The following is a 14621-nucleotide window of genomic DNA, read 5'->3' as shown; positions in this document are numbered from 1 at the left end:
GAGCTGTCCGGGCCCGCTCGGCGCCACAGGAGTCCCGCGGCCTGTGTGAGGGAGGATCGCACATCCCTCCGTGTGAGGGAGGATCGCACACACCCCTCCGTGTGAGGGAGGATCGCACACACCCCTCCGTGTGAGGGAGGATCGCACACACCCCTCCGTGTGAGGGAGGATCGTGTGTGGGGGGTGTGTGTGGGGGGTGCACACATCCCTCCCTCTGAGGGTTCCCGTGGCCCCTGGGGGATCCCCCCAGCCTTGTGAGGCTCCACACACCTCCATAAGGGGGTCTCCACACCGCTCCCTGTGACGGTCCCCACGGCCCTCAGGGCCCTCCAGGAAGGGTGTCCCACACAGCTCCCCGTGAGGGTCTGCACAGCCTCTCTGTGAGGGGATCCCCCACAGCCCTCCACAGCAGGCCTCAGGACAAAGCCCTCCATACAGAGAAACGCTGAGGGACCTCCAGCAGCCATGGACAGAGCTCTGGGCCCTCAGCTGTGTGTGAGAAGCCACCTGAACCTGCCCCTCTCTGGGGTGTTCATTACCCCCTTGCTAGTCTGTCCCTGCATCTTCACGGACACCACCAGTACCCTCACGCTGTTGCCGATTTTAGCAGCTCTCTGAACACAGACACAGTCTGTTTTAAGAAAGAAGGCATTCTAGCTTCTCTGCAGGGTGCGCGGTGGTTTCCACAAATCAAGCACACCAAAGGGTAAAAAGTTACATCTTTTATACCGTAAAATACACATGAACCTGCCTACCTAATGCATGTTTATTTGGTTGAGGAAGATTGTGCTTCTCATCCACCCTGACACTTCACAGAGCCAGCATGCTCCCACTTTATGCACTGCACAGCGTCCAGAGCCAACACTAGAGTTCATGTGCTGCTGTGCAATAAATATGATATCACAATCAGAAACTGCAATGGACCCCTGAGATTTCCTCATTCTAACAGGAACCCTTAAAGGCTTGAAGTCCCCCAGCTCTTGTAATAGACATTGTATGCTGACAGCCCCATTGTTACTGTCATGTCAAACGGGACATCAGCAGTGTGGCTCTTCAAATTCTGATTGTCCAAAACCTGTTGAAGGGACCCTCTTGTAATAAACGAATACAGAAGCTGGAAATTTTAGAAGTATAATATTGAACATTTATTAGGAGAGCAACGGCAAACAGTGCTGGGCGCTTAGCAATTTTGCCAGAGGCTCAATTCTATTCATTTTACTGTGAGTTTAAGTGCCTTCTTTAACTGTTATGTATTCATTCAGCGCCAAAGACAATTTACACTCCACTTAGTTCCCCTCCTCTCCAATCTCTTCCCCTTTCCGCCAGCTGGGCGCTGGTTTGGGTCTTTTGGGTTGTTTCAGAGCTGCAGGCAGAGATTTTCCTTCGACTTCCAGCTTCTGTCTGACAGTTTCTCAGAGAGGTGTGAATGGAGATAACAGACTTCCTGGGATGGATGTGGTATGTCTTGTTTTGTTTCTTTAGGGTGTCTTGATCTCTGGCTTTAAGGCTTATCGACTTAAAAGACATTTATTACCATGTATTTCTTACTACGTTTTTCTGACATATTACAACTATTTCGAAGTTATAATTCACACTAACCTTGTTTCTACATAACTCTATTTTATCCTAGTACTACTTTACACAGTACATTATCACTTGTAAATGTTAAATTCAAATATGCGAAAGCCAACATTTGCCATTCACCCATTTATCACTCTCACACGGAGGGATGTGCGGGTTCACATGAAGGTTTGGTGGCTGTGCACTGCGGAGCCCCGGGGCTCTGCTGCCCCTCCAGACACTGTGCGTCCCGCCGATCGAGCCTGGCGAAGGCGTCGAAGAGGGAAGTTATTCTAGTGCTGAATAAACGATTTGGAACACAAGTGCAGCGGCTGTGCGAGGGACAGGAACGGGCGGGAGGGGCGAGAAGTTCTTTTTTGAAGTTTCGAGTTCGACGAGAAGGAAGTGTGACGGTCGCACTAGTCGAGCCCGCGGAGCCGGACCGGAGTTCGTATCCCCTGGGAAGGTGGGTCAGCGACGGAGCCTGAGGCAGCCCCTCCGCCCTGGGCAGCGGCACTTGCCCCGGGCTCTGCCCGCTCCGCTCCGCTCCGCAGCCTCCCGGGAGGCTCTGCTCGCGGGGCTCCTCGCCCGCGGGGCTCGGGGCTGGGAGGAATCGGCTGTGGGGAGAGGGGATGCGCTTTGGAGGTGGCTTCAGGGCAGTGTCAAAGAGCCCCGGCAATTCCCGACATTAACCCCCGGCCTTCGTACCAGCGCGCTCGGAGCTGCTTGCTCTTGCGAGGAATTATTTTCACTTTCACTTCCCAATGTTTCCCCTTTTTTCCGGGTTTTCTTGGCCCCGCTACCGTGTGTGTGCCCTTCTTTGCGTGTCCAGCGAAGGACAGCAGAGTGTACAAGTGTGATGAGGAGTGGCTGAGGGAGCCAGAGGCTCAGCCTGGAGAAAAGGAGGCTCTGGGGGCACTTTCTCATTCTCTACAGCTCCCTGACAGGAGGGTGCAGTCAGGTGGGGGTCAGGCTCTTCCCCAAGGGAACAAGGGACAGGAGAAGAGAAAATGACCTCAAGTTGCACCAGGGCAGGTTCAGGTTGGATATTGGGGAAAATGTCTCTCAGAAAGAGAGGCTGCCCATGGTAGTGGTAGAGACACCATCCCTGGAGGGGTTTAAGAGATGTGTAGATGTCACAATTTGCAACATGGGTTAGGGGTGGTCTTGGCAGTGCTGGGGGAATGGTTGGATTCAGTGGTGTCAGAGAGCTTTCCCAAACCTGATGATTCTGTGATAATTTATGAAGTGTTTTTAATAACATACCTCTTCAGGATCAGGATGGCCAAGCAGGAAGGACGGCTGCTGATTGACTTGAACACGAACTATGCCGACGTGGTGGTAGATATTGGGAAAATACATTTAGGAAAGATTTTCAGAAAGAAGAGTTCTTGCAACCAGAAAACAGAACGAAATGTCCTTTCCACAGCAGTGTATGCATTGCTGAATTCAGGAGGAGGAATAGTGAAGATGGAGAGTGAGGACAGAAATTACAGCTTCCAGGAGCATGGCGTTGGTGAGGACATAGAGAGGAGCCTCAGAGATTGCGTTGGTGGCAGCAACACTTCTGAATACTTCACGTGGATGCAGAAGGGGAGTAACCTGCTGCTTTTTGTTAAAACATGGAGCTGTGGAGGCCTGGAGCAGGGAAGTGCAGCCACAAAGCCACGTCTCTGCAGCTTGAGCACTGGTTTGTTTTGGAGGTCTGACACTTCAGTTTACCCTGTGACTTCCAGAGATGCACCTGAATTCCTGAGGAAGAAAAGAGGTGACAAGCAGCTCAGTAAGAACAGGCTGAGAACCAAGAGAGCTCGGGTAGCTTTGGGTGAGGGAGCAGAGGAGACTCCTCTGAACATTCAGGAGCACGACATCCAGATTGCTGCGGTCAGGTTTATAGAGAGGGACAAATTGCTGCTTGGGGAACGCCTGCGTTTCACAGAGACAACACATATTGAATTTAAGGAATACAGTACTGATTGTATCTTGGAATACATTAGAAAAAACCTTCCTAAATATGTATCTGCCTTTGCAAATACTGAGGGTGGATATTTATTTTTTGGTGTGGATGATGATGGCAAAGTCACCGGAAGCCACAGTGATGTGGAGAAAGAAGCCTTAGAACAAACAGTGGCTGATGCCGTTGGCTCAACATCCATCTATCACTTCTGTGGCTCTGGGGCTGGTGTGCAATTCCAGACACACATCCTGGGTGTTTATGACCAAGCAGGCTGTTCTCATGGCTATGTCTGTGCTGTGCACATTGAACCTTCCTGCTGCCCTGTGTTCAATGGTGACCCTGAATCCTGGATGGTGATGGGTGACAAAATTGAAAGACTGAGTGTCACGAAATGGATGGAGCTCATGACAGCTGCAGACCCAGGTAAAACCTGCATTTCTGTTAGTGCCAACTTCATTTCTGCCTGGGGCTGTAAACGTGAAGGAGGAAAGACCAACTTGTTTTGATGAGTGTTCTCACCAAACCTAGAAAGGGCCTTTGGCCCATGCCCAGCCATGGGCACTAGGGTGACAGTGCAGTCACTGGCCTGCAGTGGCACCCTGCTCTCTGAACCTGCTCAGCAGGACTTCTTGAAGCACTTCCAAATGGAATAGGTCTTCCTAGGCATCCCATATCCCTAAATGAAGTGGGAAGATTCAAGATCACCCAGAAGCTACCCTTAGTCTTAGTGAGAACTGCAGTAAACACTTGAAGTTGACTTTGTGTGCTGAGATGTTTAGGAGGGATTGATGTCCTGTTGGCAGTCTGGCCCTTGAGGTGTCCAAAAGGGGTTATTCTGAAAAACTAAACAAATCCTTCCTTTTGCTGCTTCCCATGGGGAGCACCTTGCACAGGTGCTCAGTGCAGCTCTGTGGTTGTTAAGAGCTGTTTTTAAGGAGCAGGGTGTAAGGCTTGTTTGAAGGCACTTTGCCCCACTTCATTGTGAAATCCCTCCCCTTCCAAAGCTTGAGTCCCAAGCTCATCCCACATGGGATCTAGATCTTGGCTTTGACCTGCTAAGCCACCTTTTAGAGAGAGCCCTTTGTCTTCTACAGCAAATACAGGTCATAGAATCATGGAATGGTTTGGGTTGGAAGGGACCTTAGAGATCATCCTGTCCCACCTGCCTGCCATGGGCAGGGACACCTTCCACTAGATGAGGTTGCTCCAAGCCCCATCCAACCTGACCTTGGACACTTCCATGGATGGGACAGCCACAGCTTCTCTGGACTCCCTGGGCCAGGGCTTCACCACTGGAGTCCTGGCATTCTGAACTGTTTAGGCAGCATTTTCATGGGAAGGATTGCAAAGGGAGGTTTTAAATTAATCATTTTAGTTACTCTTTAGTGTTTGGTTACCAGTTCATGTGGAAGGATTTTGTTGGGTATAATATAAATTTTTTTCCTCCCCCAAGATCTTTCAGATCTGGCTGACAGTTTTAGGATTCAGCTCAGCTTGGCAAATGGCCCTCCTCTGAGTAAGCCAGTTTATTGCAAAGCTGATCTCCATTGTGTGGCTGTACTGCAGAAACTTCTCTACCCAGGTAAGATATTTGTTCTGGATTTCTTTCTTCAATTAAGCTTGCATTTGACAGGACTTCAAGGATCATGTAAATTCCTGATTTTAAGCATTGCATTGTTAGGGTGTTGTCCTGTGGTGAGGGTAATCCTGTGTATTCCCATATCGTTGTTTTTATGCTCAGAAAATGTAGTCCTGCAGCTTTAACTGCATTCAGCCAATGGGAGGAGAGCGGGTTGTTTAAAACCCTTCCCCAAGCCTCTCTGCGGGAGAAGCGAGGCGAAGGAAAAGGCACTCCGGGGACTGGTTGGCGGCTGCTGTCGATGCTGCAAGTTTTTCCCTGGGGGTGCCTCTTCGTCATCTTCCTTTTTGGACCCTTTTCTCCGATTTGCTTTCTCGCCAAGAAAACGCAAGGAGCCCCGGAGCACGGCAGACGAGAATCCTCCAGGGAGCTACTGGAGCAACTCCGCCCAGCTCTCGGGGGCCCCTGGAGAGGGGAAACTACAGCTGAGATAAGGACACTAAAGCTTACCACCTGTTAGCTCAGGTTTAATAACTCCTCCCGTTTTCCCCTTCCCCTGTGCCTTGCAGCGCACTCTGTGTTTTGTTTAATAAATAGGTTTGGTTTTTTTCACTTTCATTTAAGAAATTCTGTTGTGAGTAGGGGGGAGGGGGTACCAAAGCCCTTGCTTTTTGTGGGGAGGCATTTGTTCGGAGCGCTCTCCACCTAGAGATATTTGTCTCTAATTCTGGACAGGTGTTTTTAAAAGACACAACTGCTCTGAGAATGTTGGTTCCCCTGATTTTCCAGCTTTTTTGATATAATCTCCTTTTTTTGCCACTAAGTATAATCCCTTATGCACGCAATTCCTGACAATATATGTGATGTTCCAGGGCTTTGAGTACTGTTGAAGGTTGGGGAAGTTGGAATTTTCCTCCATCCTGCTACTAGGAGACAAATGGCTGGGTGCTCAGAGCTATTAAGTCTTTTGTAAGAGACGAAGACTCTGGGCTGGGTGTAGTGTAGAGAGGAAGCTCTCCCGGCTGGACGGACACTCGTTTGTGGGACACCAGGAGGAAAGCAACTGCTTTTGGCTTCTGGCTGCGACCGCAGGAGATCCAACTGTGCTCTGCTTTTTCTCCTCCTGGCTGGGTGAGCTTTGATTCAACCTCTTTCCCCACCGGGAGTGCACCTTTTCCTGGCTGTGTTTTTTGCAGCAGCAGCGGGGGAGTCCACCTGTCCCTGCCGCCCACCTCGTTTTTGCCACACAAGACCGTGGCATCTGCTGTGACTGCACAGTCCCTGTCACATCGCTGGCTGGCCCGGGAGAGAGCCAGCCCCTGTCCCTGCCACCCCGCTCACTGCCCCAAGCTGCCTGCCTGCCTGCTTCTCAGCCCGTCCATTAACCAACTGAGTGAGGCTGACCTGACCCTGCGCCACAGCGCCACCTGCAGCCGCTCGGGTGTCATCGCACCTGCCCTGCCCGGCCGGGAGCTCAACAGCGCCCCTGCTGCTTGCAACCGTGATTGCACCACACGGGAAAGTGCTCAACAGCTCAAAAAGATATCTGCTATTGGTTTTCTGGTTTTGCTTGTTGTTGTTATTCTTGTTATTTCTTGTTTACTCTGCTGTAGATACTAGTAAAGAATTGTTACTCCTTTTCCCCACACCACTGCCTGAAAGCCCTTAATTTCAAAATTAAAATAGTTCGGAGGGAAGGGAAATCACATTCTCTGTTCTAAGGGAGGGTTCCACCTCTCTTAGCAAGCACCTGTCTTTCAAACCAAGAAAAGTACTGTCTGACCTCTGTTATGCTCAAAAGTCTTCTCAGGGAGGAAAAAGGGAGAATAAATTATTTTGAGTATAATTGAAATCAAAGTAGTGAATCACTTTGATGACCTCATGGTATAGCATCTTCCCCCTAGTAACTGGTGTGTTGAGTAAAGTATTTGCTCTTCTAATTTTTCTTTTGTTTTTTTTTCCCTAGTGGATTCTAATGAAATCAAATGGAAGCCAGAAACCATCTGCACTGATCTGTTCTTGGAGTATCCTGGATTAGAGGATTTATTGAGAAGAAAACTCCATGGACTTACCAGGGGGATACTGATACTTTCCAGGAGCTGGGCAGTTGACATTGGACTGCAGAAAAACCAGGATGTTGTGTGTGATGCTCTCTTAGTAGCTGACAATAAGTATCCAGTGTTGTTCACTGTAGTCAAGGATGCCTCTTCTGTCACGTCTGGAAACTGGAAAGAAACTGCTCGTGCTTTAAAGCAAAAGTTGGTCAATGACGGGGGATATACTTCAAGAGTGTGTGTGATTCCCCAAATCCTGCAGCTGAATGGCACCAATGACCAGATGGGAGTTGCAGAGAATGATGTTCCTCGGCAAGAAGCCCAGTCTGATTCCATCAGCTTGTACCCAAAGAATTACATCCTCACCTCCAGGGATATCCCTGCCTTCCTGCAAGCACTTGTGATTGTTGTACTGAGCTTTAAGTCCTACTTGAGTGACAGTCTTGGCTGTGAGATTTTCAACCTTCTCACTCTCAGACAACATGAGCTGATCTCCAGCAACCTACACAAAGTTAGGAAGCAGTTTGTGCTTGGTCTTCCTGGAACTGGGAAAACAATCGTGGCTTTGAAGCTTATTGAGAGAATAAAGAACACTTTTCGCTGTTCTGCAGAGGAGATACTTTACGTTTGTGAAAATCAACCCTTGAGGAAATTTGTGGGGTAAGCAGTCATGTGTCTTTCCTCTTTTTTCTGTCATTGCACCCTCTATGTCTACAGCACAAGCCCTTGTGATTTTCCCTCTCTTTGCCTAAGTTTTAACTTTGCCTGACATAAACACACAACCTTCATCTCAAGGAATTTTATAGTCAAAGTGGGATTGAGTTGAGCTGTAGCCCAGATCCAACACTCAGTGATTGCAGAGAGCATCCCATATTTGGGGACTGCAGGACTGTGCTAGACCTTCCAAAGCCAGTGGCCTCAGTGTAATGGTCTGTTAGAGCTGGTGCTGACCCCAAAAGTGCCCATCTGCTGTTCCCTGCTGCTGCCCCAGCACATTCTGTGGAGGGTCTGCTGCAGGCTCTGTGCAGCTGTGCCAGGAACTGCTCTTGGTCCTGGGTCATGTAAACATGGAGAACAGAGGCTTCTTTTGGGAGAACATTTGAGGCAGAGCAGTTCCCCAGCCCTGTTCTGACTGCATTTCCACTTGTGGCAGCATGGGGAGGTCAGCAGGCCACCAAGGTGGACAGGGCATGTGGCATCAGGGAATTGCAGCCTTGTCAGTGCCCAGCAGCAGGTCCTGGCCCCAGCAGGCAGCAGAAGTGCTGCCAGTCCCAGCTCACCCTGGCAGAAAAGGGAACCCATCTTTCCTGCAGGAGCCCAGGCACCACGGGAGAGCAGGGCAGAGGGACCCCCAGGGAGCCTTGACATGGGGGCCATGTAGAAAGGTGGGCCTGAGGCTCCTCCAGGTCGAGATCCAAAGGTGGTGGGGGCTGTGCAGCAATGCCTGTGCACAGCCAATCCCTTGGAATCAATATTTACATGGGGAAAACAACACAGCATACTCCAGCTGAGATGGGCAATCTGTTTTTTGGCAGGGCGAGCCCTCCAAGTAAGAACCCCTGGAGAGATGGAGGCAGTCAGTAACAACTGGTCATATCTGCTGTTGATTAACTTTGTTTGGGTTTCTCTTTCCTTTTTCGTAGACATGACATCTGCCAGGCTGTGACACGTGTTACCTTCCTGAAGAAGGACTTCCCGCATGTGAAACACATTGTGATTGATGAAGCTCAGAATTTTCGTCGTGATGAAGGGAACTGGTACCAACGTGCCCGGTCCATAGTCAAGGAAAGAGGTGGTGTTTTCTGGGTCTTCCTGGATTTCTTTCAGACCACCTACCCATATGACTGTGGTCTTGACTTTTCAAAACTGTACCCTCAGGAATGGATGACCAAAGTGGTCCGTAATGCCATGCAAATATATAGTATCATGTTTGATCTAATGTCAAAAATCCTGAAAGCACATGAAATAGATGTGCTCAGTGGAGTGCTGGAAAAGTTGTTGAGTCAGGCAGAATGTGCCCATTCTTTGTCAGGTGACTATATAGTAAAGGAAGATATGAATGAAGATGAAGTGGTAAGGTTTGTGACCGAACAGTGCAAGAGCTACCTTGAGCAAGGTTATTGCCTTGGAGACATGGCGATCCTGTGCAGCACATCTGATGAAGCCTGGATGTTCAAACAGAGGCTGCAACCTCAGCTAGAAAGACAAATAAAGAAGAGGAGGGTGAGGGAGGTGGTGGGGCTAGCAGACAATATTTTAAAAGACATCATTGTTCTTGACAGCATCCGACGCTTCTCAGGCCTAGAAAGGAAGATTGTGTTTGTCATCCACCCTTATGATAAAAACTGGTGGATAGCTCCAAGTCTCTTGCTCTGTGCAGTGTCCAGAGCCAACACCAAACTCCATGTGCTGTATAAGTGGAAAAGGTATTTTTAAGAGGCCTGTATTCAGACAAGTGTTCCTCTGCATATTGGAATGCTTCACTCATCCAGTGATACCATAGAGCCACCTTAGAGTAATATAATACCACAATCAGAAACTGCAGTGGGTTCCCAGCATTTCCTTATTATAATGGGACTCTTGAAGCATTCAAGTCCCCCAGCTGTTGCAATAGAGCTTTTATGTTGACAGGCCAATTCTTACTGTCATGTCAAATGTGACATCAGCAATGTGGCTCTTCAAACTCCAGTTGTTAAAACCCAGTTGAGAATCTACCACCTAATTACATCTCTTCCTTCTGTCACAGCTGCCAACTATTGGTGGAGCTTTGCCAATGTCTGTAACATTGGATCTTTAATTGCTTACTCTGATATTAAATTTCATAAAGCTGGGTTAATAGTGACATGGTAATGTCATATTTGCCCAGGGTAAAAAACTAACCAGAACACTATTTTACAGAGACTTCTGTACAATTTTCTTATCTTTCTGCTTTTCTATAATAAAGGGTTTTTTCTGATCTTTGAGATCTCTTGTGTTTGTGGCTGCCAGCAATCCTGATCTGAAAATGGAGAACACGGCAAAGGCCAGTGTTCCTGGAATAATAGGAATTTCCAAAGAAGTGAGAAGAGATTTCCAGTGCAGGCAGTAGTTTGATGAGGAGACACATGCAGAACAACAAAGGGATCAGACCCAGCCAGCAAAGGTTTAAGAAAGGCAGATCCTGCCTGACCAGCCTGATCTTTTATGACCAGCTGACCTGCCTAGCAGATGAGGGAAAGGCTGTTGATGTGTCTACCTGGACTTCAGGAAAGTCCTTGACCCTGTCTCCCACATCATACTCCTGGAAAAGCCATGCTACAGATCACTTGTAAAACACAAAAAACAAAGGATGCTTATAGTTTCATCACTAATACAACAACTCTGATAGCATCTAGTTCTGTGCTGCAATCAATACTCATCTTGGTCTCCTGTACTCCTCTGGCTCAGTCTTCCCTGTGCTGACCCCCCTGTAATTCCTAACCTGGTACCCTGCTCACACTCCCTCTCCCTGTCACAGTCCTCACCTTACCTACTGGAAGCCTCAATTTTGGATGTGGTCTTTCACATGAGGCAGGTCCCTTTTGTGAAAGGATCAATCTGCTGAAAAAAATTGAACTATCATACATGACAGAATCTAGAATTTCAGGAAGTTGCATTGCTCCTGAAAAAAGAAAAAAAAAATCACAAAATTTGTTAAATTACAAAAGCACCTTACCACCCCTGAACACGCAACCCAAAATTGTGAACTTAAATACTTCTTGCATTCAATGTAATCTTCCTCACCATGTCTTCAAAGCCTCTCTTGCTTTAGATGCCAAAAGCACCTCCCAAAAAAAAGCTGAGATGAGCTGAAAGACCACCCTCATTGAAATGAGAGGAGAGGTCTCACCCTAGTGAATCCCAGAGAGAGAATGAACTGCTTTGGCAGAAGCTGGGGTTAATATACCCCTGGCTGGGCCTGCCTCTCGTTCCCACCATGCCTGAGAAAAGGGAGGAAGCAAATACCACCTGGTGTAAAAGCCCTCAGAGGAGGTACAGCTGTTTGGCAACCCTGACTTAAATTTAAGGTGAGTAAAGGGCTTGACAGAGAAGAAAACTTTGAGAAAATGATTGGACCTTCTTTTTTGATACAACTACTGTGAGCAAAAGGGCAGAAATAAAACTCTGTGTTTTGGTAGCATAGCTAGATAAGTTGGAAAATTTATTGTTAACTTGTATAATTATTCCTTAGAGATTACTAAATAGTACTCCACATGTGATTAAGTAGGGGGATGAAGATTAGTAATTATATGAATGGGTGACTCATGTGACTCTCACTGAGATCTCTAATTAGGGCTATATATATTATAAATAAGCGTGGCATTAGGGTGATATATGTGCAAGGCTCACTCCTGTACATGACATCTGGTACCAGGGTATGGGTAGAAGTGCCCTGAAATGAGGATTTAAACCCTTAAAATGCTGAAAAAGGGGAGCTTCCTTCAACTGAACCCCTTGAAATGAAGGAACAGGGAAAGTGTTTACCTCCACCTAAACTGAAACAATGGCAAATTAATGGCTTCTTCCCTTTAATTTAATCCCCTAAAATATTGGAAAAAGAAGGGTTTCACTCACTTTAAGTCTCTCGAGTGACAGCAAAAGGGGGATTTTCCCTCAATTCAAGCCCTTAAAAAGGAGGGCCGACTGGGCTTCCCCCTTAATTTAAACCTTAGGATGATGACAGTGGGGGAGTTACCCTTATTTCAAACCCATAAAACAGCACTGTATAGTGTGAGAAATTCTGCCTCAATACGTAAATTTTGAAAGAGTTTACTCTCTCTTTTCCAGAGTACAAATAACGACAAGAGGCTTAGGATGACTGTCTGCCTTTACACAAAGGGAAGTGCAGCGCTGGGTGCTTAATCACCGATGGGGATAGCCAGAGGCACACCCTCGGGTAGCGGATACAGTTTTTATAACCCCCTAACCCTGCTCCTTCAGGTGCTCCGATTGGCTCGTTGTCTTCTTCTGATGGATTGGCTGCTTGCATAGCCCTCTTCTGTCTTAACCATAACACTTAAAAATTAGACAAAACATATTAACAAATAACCATGACAAAAACCTCATAACCCTTTACAAAAGACAATTCCGTGATTTCATTTATAATAGAACCCCACAGTGAAGTGCAGAAAAGGGAGTGTCAGGAAACTCCGCCAAGCCTGTCCAGTTCTGGACAGGACAGCAGACACATGGAGCTCCTGGAGCAGGTTCAGCAGAGGGTGACAAAGTTGATCAAGGAGCACCTTTCTTATGAGGAAAGGCTGAGGGAGCTGGGGCTGTTCAGCCTCGAGAGGAGAGACTGGGAAGGAGCCTCATCGCTGTCTGTCAGTGTCTGCAAGGAGGGCTCAGAGCATGGACCAGGCTCTGCTCCGTGGGGACCAGCAATGGGACAAGAGGAACGGGCAGGAGCTGATGCCCAGAAAGTTCCACCCGAACACGAGGAAGAACTTCTTCCCTGTGCAGTGATCAAGCACTGACCCGCTGGACACGGACCCTGCGGGGAAGGAGCGGAGCGTCAGGGCTGTGCGGGCCGGCGGGGCCGGGCCGGGGCCGGGCGGGCGCTCACCGCAGGCGCAGGTTGCGGACGGGGTCCCGGGAGCGGTACACGGCGGGGTCCCGGGAGCGACACACGGTGCTGCCCGCGCACCGGGCCGCGCCCGCCATAGCTGCGCTCCGGGAAAGCGCCGTGCGCGGGCGGGCAGCGCCTCCCCGCGGCCGGAGCTCCGAGCTGCCCGGGCCCGCTCGGCGCCACAGGAGTCCCGCGGCCTGAGTGAGGGGGATCGTGGCACATCCCTCCGTGTGAGGGAGGATCGCACATCCCTCCGTGTGAGGGACGATCGCACACATCCCTCCGTGTGAGGGAGGATCGCACACACCCCTCCGTATGAGGGAGGATCGCACACACCCCTCCGTGAGAGGGAGGATCGCACACACCCCTCCGTGTGAGGGAGGATCGCACACACCCCTCCGTGTGAGGGAGGATCGCACACACCCCTCCGTGTGAGGGAGGATCGCACACATCTCTCCCGCTGAGGGTTCCCGTGGCCCCTGGGGGATCCCCCCAGCCTTGTGAGGCTCCACACACCTCCATAAGGGGGTCTCCACACCGCTCCCTGTGACGGTCCCCACGGCCCTCAGGGCCCTCCAGGAAGGGTGTCCCACACAGCTCCCCGTGAGGGTCTGCACAGCCTCTCTGTGAGGGGATCCCCCACAGCCCTCCACAGCAGGCCTCAGGACAAAGCCCTCCATACAGAGAAACGCTGAGGGACCTCCAGCAGCCATGGACAGAGCTCTGGGCCCTCAGCTGTGTGTGAGAAGCCACCTGAACCTGCCCCTCTCTGGGGTGTTCATTACCCCCTTGCTAGTCTGTCCCTGCATCTTCACGGACACCACCAGTACCCTCACGCTGTTGCCGATTTTAGCAGCTCTCTGAACACAGACACAGTCTGTTTTAAGAAAGAAGACATTCTAGCTTCTCTGCAGGGTGCGCGGTGGTTTCCACAAATCAAGCAAACCAAAAGGTAAAAAGTTACATCTTTTATACCATAAAATACACATGAACCTGCCTACCTAATGCATGTTTATTTGGTTGAGGAAGATTGTGCTTCTCATCCACCCTGACACTTCACAGAGCTAGCATGCTCCCACTTTATGCACTGCACAGCGTCCAGAGCCAACACTAGAGTTCATGTGCTGCTGTGCAATAAATATGATATCACAATCAGAAACTGCAATGGACCCCTGAGATTTCCTCATTCTAACAGGAACTCTTAAAGGCTTGAAGTCCCCCAGCTGTTGTAATAGACATTGTATGCTGACAGCCCCATTGTTACTGTCATGTCAAATGGAACATCAGCAGTGTGGCTCTTCAAATTCTGATTGTCAAAAACCTGTTGAAGGGACCCTCTTGTAATAAACGGATACAGAAGCGGGAAATTTTAGAAGTATAATATTGAACATTTATTAGGAGAGCAAAGGCAAACAGTGCTGGGCGCTTAGCAGAGGGTTTTTTTTTTTAAACCTTTGCCAGAGGTTTAATTCTGTTCATTTTACTGTGAGTTTAAGTGCCTTTTTAACTGTTACATATTCATTCAGCGCCAAAGACAATTTACACTCCACTTTGTTTCCCCCCTGTTCGATCTCTTCCCCTTTCGGCCGGCTGGGTGCTGGTTTGGGTCTTTTGGGTTGTTTCAGAGCTGCAGGCAGAGATTTTCTTTCGACTTCCAGCTTAATTTGTGGCTGACAGTTTATCGGAGAGGTGTGGCTGGAGATAACAGACTTCCTGTGATCGATGTGGTATATCTTGTTTTGTTTCTTTAGGGTGTCTTGATCTCGGGCTTTATGGCTTATCGAATTAAAAGACATTTATTACCATGTATTTCTTACTACGTTTTTCTGACATATTACAACTGTTTCGAAGTTATAATTCACTCTAACCTTGTTTCTACTTTAT

The 14621-nt window shown here is 48.8% G+C and overlaps 1 protein-coding gene and 1 long non-coding RNA gene across 2 annotated transcripts; one reads left to right on the top strand and one right to left on the bottom strand.

Moving 5' to 3' along the window:
* Positions 1-1130: 1130 nt before the first annotated feature.
* LOC146428972 (uncharacterized) lies at positions 1131-14337 on the bottom strand. Its single transcript, XR_014855823.1, has 2 exons — positions 14288-14337; positions 1131-1285 (listed from the first exon to the last, which is right to left on the bottom strand). It is a non-coding gene; the product is annotated as an uncharacterized LOC146428972 (long non-coding RNA).
* Positions 1922-10113, top strand: LOC146428973 (schlafen family member 11-like). Its single transcript, XM_085078695.1, has 5 exons — positions 1922-2026; positions 2835-3940; positions 4971-5099; positions 7063-7810; positions 8794-10113. The coding sequence occupies exons 2-5, from the start codon at positions 2842-2844 to the stop codon at positions 9584-9586; spliced, it is 2769 nt and encodes a 922-aa protein (XP_084934821.1). The 5' UTR covers positions 1922-2026; positions 2835-2841; the 3' UTR covers positions 9587-10113.
* Positions 14338-14621: the final 284 nt, after the last annotated feature.

This window comes from Lichenostomus cassidix, chromosome 19 (genome assembly GCF_008360975.1).
Source record: "Lichenostomus cassidix isolate B80296 chromosome 19, HeHo_3.0, whole genome shotgun sequence".
NCBI lineage: Eukaryota > Metazoa > Chordata > Aves > Passeriformes > Meliphagidae > Lichenostomus > Lichenostomus cassidix.
The sequence above is the reverse complement of the archived record's forward strand: the minus strand, read 5'-3'. Positions and strand labels throughout refer to the sequence as shown.